Source organism: Brassica oleracea, chromosome C8 (assembly GCF_000695525.1).
Source record: "Brassica oleracea var. oleracea cultivar TO1000 chromosome C8, BOL, whole genome shotgun sequence".
Lineage (NCBI taxonomy): Eukaryota > Viridiplantae > Streptophyta > Magnoliopsida > Brassicales > Brassicaceae > Brassica > Brassica oleracea.
In genome coordinates, this window is record NC_027755.1 from 2,819,583 (window position 1) to 2,823,794 (window position 4,212).

Sequence of the window (4,212 nt, forward strand, 5' to 3'; positions counted from 1 at the left end):
AAGGTAGAACTCATTACTCTCGTCAAAGAAAAATAATCTATGGCTTCTTTGCGATTCTCTGTCACCTTCCCCGCCCTCTTCTCCCTCCTCCTCTCTCTGGTATGTTTATGTACCTCTCTATATGAGTATGTGTGTTTTATAAAAAACTTTATTTTGAAAGCATTATTCCTGGGCTGCTTCTTGAACAGTATATAAATGCTACACAATGACAAGTCTTGCAACATATCAGATCATTCGCAATAAGTTTCTTCATGGCTCTTATATTGTTTTTAAAAAAAATTCTTTCTTCAATCGGATAAAAAGTAATCTAAACATAGTATGAGAATCTTAATATTATATATATATATATATATGGAAATATACTCCTTCTTAAATTTAAAATTTTTTAGGTAAAAGACAAAGTTACTTTTTATCTAAAAAGTATCATTAAAATTTAAAATTTAAAATTATTCAACCAATTACAAAATAAAACTATTAAATTTGTTGGTTACAAAGTTTTTGATAAACTTAAAGGTACCTAGAAATATGGGAACATCCTACATATTGAAACATAAAAACTAGTATAAACATCTTATATTAAGAACAGAGGGAGTATTACTTTTAGAACTTTTGCAAAACTATATTTTTTTCTAGAAAATTCTAGAATATGACTTTTAAATTTTTGAAAATTGAAAGTAAAAATTTCAGTATTATTCTTTTGAAGTTTTCGTCTCTAATTACCTTGAAACGGTTTTGTGTTAGTGGGTCGTGGACGCATGCACGTCAAGAAAGCTGATATCAAACAATGAACAAGAAGGTCAAAATATCAGCCATTTGTTTAAAGATGGTGAATTCGAGGATCCTACTATGTACATGTTTTTCAAAATCAGTGATCTTAAATTAGGAACCAAGTTGCCCATTTACTTCAACAAAAACGATCTTCGAAAAGTTCCTCCACTTCTCACAAGACAAGAAGCTGATCTCATCCCTTTCAGTGAGTCTAACCTTGACTTCCTTCTCAACCACTTCTCTATCTCCAAAGACTCTCCTCAAGGGGAAGCCATGAAGGAGACTTTGCAACGTTGTGATTTCAAAGCTATTGAAGGAGAGTATAAGTTTTGTGGTACTTCTTTGGAGTCAATGCTTGATCTTGCCAAGAAAACAATAGCGTCTAATGCTGATCTCAAGGTCATGACGACTAAAGTAATGGTACCGGACCAAAATAGAATAAGCTATGCTTTGCATAACTATACATTCGCGGAGGTTCCTAAGGAGCTAGATGGGATTAAGGTCTTGGGGTGTCATAGAATGCCATACCCTTATGTAGTTTACTATTGCCATGGTCATAAAAGTGGAACCAAAGTATTTGAGGTTAATCTGATGAGTGACGATGGGATACAACTAGTTGTGGGACCTGCGGTTTGCCACATGGATACGTCGATGTGGAACGCTGATCATGTGGCTTTTAAGGTGTTGAAGATAGAGCCGAGGTCCGCACCGGTTTGTCACTTCTTCCCTCTTGATAATATTGTGTGGGTATCAAAGTAGCTCTATTGGATATGAGTATTTGTATTCAAATAATTAATAACTATGGCTTGAAATATTTGTATTCTCTTTGTATTTGTAATGTTTGAAAGCCAGTTCAAAAAAAAAATATAAAAAATAAATAAGTCTTGTTGGCTTTGGTAATAGCTCTTTTGTGTGACTTGCATCCTATAACGTGAAAATATTAGTACAAAATTAAAGTAAAACACATATATATCTTGCGTCCAGATACACTAAACATCATACTAATTTAGTAATATATTAATATATCGCAAAAAAAATCCAAAATATTTTTGGTCAAAAAAATCCAAAATATTTACGACTGAAAATTATAATATTAATTTATCAGATATTAATTTATACTCCCTCAGTTTCAGAAAGATAAAAATTTTACTATTTTCACACATATTAATAAAACACATTAAACTACCATAAATTTATCATTTTCTGTAATTTTCAATTTTCAATAACTTTTAACCAATAGTAATTCAATAAAATCAACTAATTTTCTCGAAGTTTACATTTTTTTATAGAAAACACAAAAGTACATCTTTGTGAAACAATTTTTTTTCTAAAAAATCTATTTTAATGGAACGGAGGAAGTAGTATTTACTATAAAAAATTATAGTAATATTAGTTAAGCATATATTAATTTAAAAAAGTTGTGAATTTGGTCAATGAGATTTATGTCTGATCTAATACTCAAAAAAATATAATGACAATTACCCGACGATATCAAAGTTCAATTAAGACTTCTTATTTCTCGCATAATACTTTTCAGTGTATCGCTATTTTTAATTTTCATAAGAAGTTATTGCACTTAAATCGAAGAACGTTACATCAAAGAATTCAAGATCCATAGCAACAATCTAAAGTAACAAGTAACAATTCCGACCATTCATAGTATTATGTTATATATTTAAGACCCGACTAAGCCCACTACATGTTGTACTCTCTTAACTACATGTTGGACTCTCTTAACTTTGTTTTTGTTTTTGGGTTTTCTACCTTGGTTAACTAAGGGCGTTATTGGAACATGAATTTTTGTAGAATTTGATGATTTTAATAGTTGACAGGGTTTTACAAGTTAGTTAGATTTAACAAAATTTATCAAATATTTTTACACATATTTTCATTATTTGTGCATAGAGTTCTATTGATTGTTATTAACTTTTAAAGTAGAAAATTAATGGTGGTAGGAGAAAGAGAAAGAAAATCATTTTAATTAGTTTGTTATAATCAAATTTTCGTAAAGTCCAAATTTCTGAGTTTTTAATATTTTTTTTATTTTTGAGTACTAATAAAAACATGTTAATGATGACATTTTTTTTTGTTACACATCTCATATAGTTTTGTACCTTTTGTTTATTTATTAACAAATATATATATTATGTTATTAGTGGCTGAATAGTAGTTTATGCTCTGTCTGTTTATATAGTTTTGAAATTGTTTTAGAGTCATACATGTAAAATTACAGAAAAGTAGAAATTGTCTTTGTCGACTATGTTAAAGTTGTGATTTGTATTATTTCATAGATTTTAAAACTCTTATGGGTATAGATGATATTCTCAAAATTGAGTCTTATGGTAAAAACAAAAAAAAATTTGCATTCCAATAACAATAGAGTTTAATAAGATCTTTATATCAATGAATTTTTTTTTCTAATAATAAAGAATTTTGAATGGAATTTAAAAGTCTTCACCCCACTAAAAATAGATTCTATTCATATTTTTTATTAAAATCTCGTAAATATTTCATTCCAAAAATAAAAAAATTGGTTTTTTTGGAGATTTGATGCAATTACTAATTCATGATCTGGCATGTACAGAATAAAAATTTTATTTTCGATTCTACGATATTTTTTATGAGACAAAAGATCTTCTTTCAAAAGAGATTCAATTCGGAACTCTTATATGTCCAAGCCAATAACAAAGGAATCTCAAAGTTTAATAATTCCTCTAGAATTCTTCTACCAATAACCCCCTATGAATTAAACAAATTTGAATGACCTAAGCCTGGCTCCAATTTAATCAGAATACTGTATGCAGATATGGTCAAGAATATTTCTCTATAGTTAGGTTAATAAGAAAAAAATCACTTTCAACTTAATTTCGTTTACAAGTTTTTTAGTAAGAGTATATTCATGATGGAGAATGAGTTTCTAAAAAGAAATTCGAGGTTTTCAAATGAAAAAGTTACCATTTTATCCCTTTTGAGTACTTAGATATTATTTCATTTTAAAATATTTCAATTTTTTCAAAAAAAATCGTTCTCCATTTGCTATTCGTGTTAGATTCGACATTTTTAATTTAATTATATTTAAATAATGTATTATTGATCAAACACTCAAAAATATTAGAACCTATGTACGTGATACTTGTAAAATCATAAAGTTTCTCATAAAAGAATTGCATAATATCCATAGATTAGGATGAGACGTAGTCAATGACCAAAGTATTTTGTAAGAAATGTTCAATAAGTGTGATTGGTCAAAAGAAATTTTTTACAATAATTGAGTTGAAAAACTTTCAAAGATTAAGACAACAGGTTGTTCATTACTCCTAATTATTATTAGAACAAAACCTAAGTTCACCCCCTATGGTGAACCTTTAAATTCACTTCAATTTTTAAGACCAATCAAAATGACACATAGATTATTAATTAAAAAACATTAAATTAAATAAAAAA

The 4,212-nt window shown here is 28.1% G+C and overlaps 1 protein-coding gene across 1 annotated transcript; it reads left to right on the top strand.

Moving 5' to 3' along the window:
- Positions 1–1,668, top strand: LOC106310512 (dehydration-responsive protein RD22). Its single transcript, XM_013747743.1, has 2 exons — positions 1–99; positions 742–1,668. Exons 1-2 carry the CDS (start codon positions 40–42, stop codon positions 1,525–1,527), a joined length of 846 nt encoding a protein of 281 aa, XP_013603197.1. The 5' UTR covers positions 1–39; the 3' UTR covers positions 1,528–1,668.
- Positions 1,669–4,212: the final 2,544 nt, after the last annotated feature.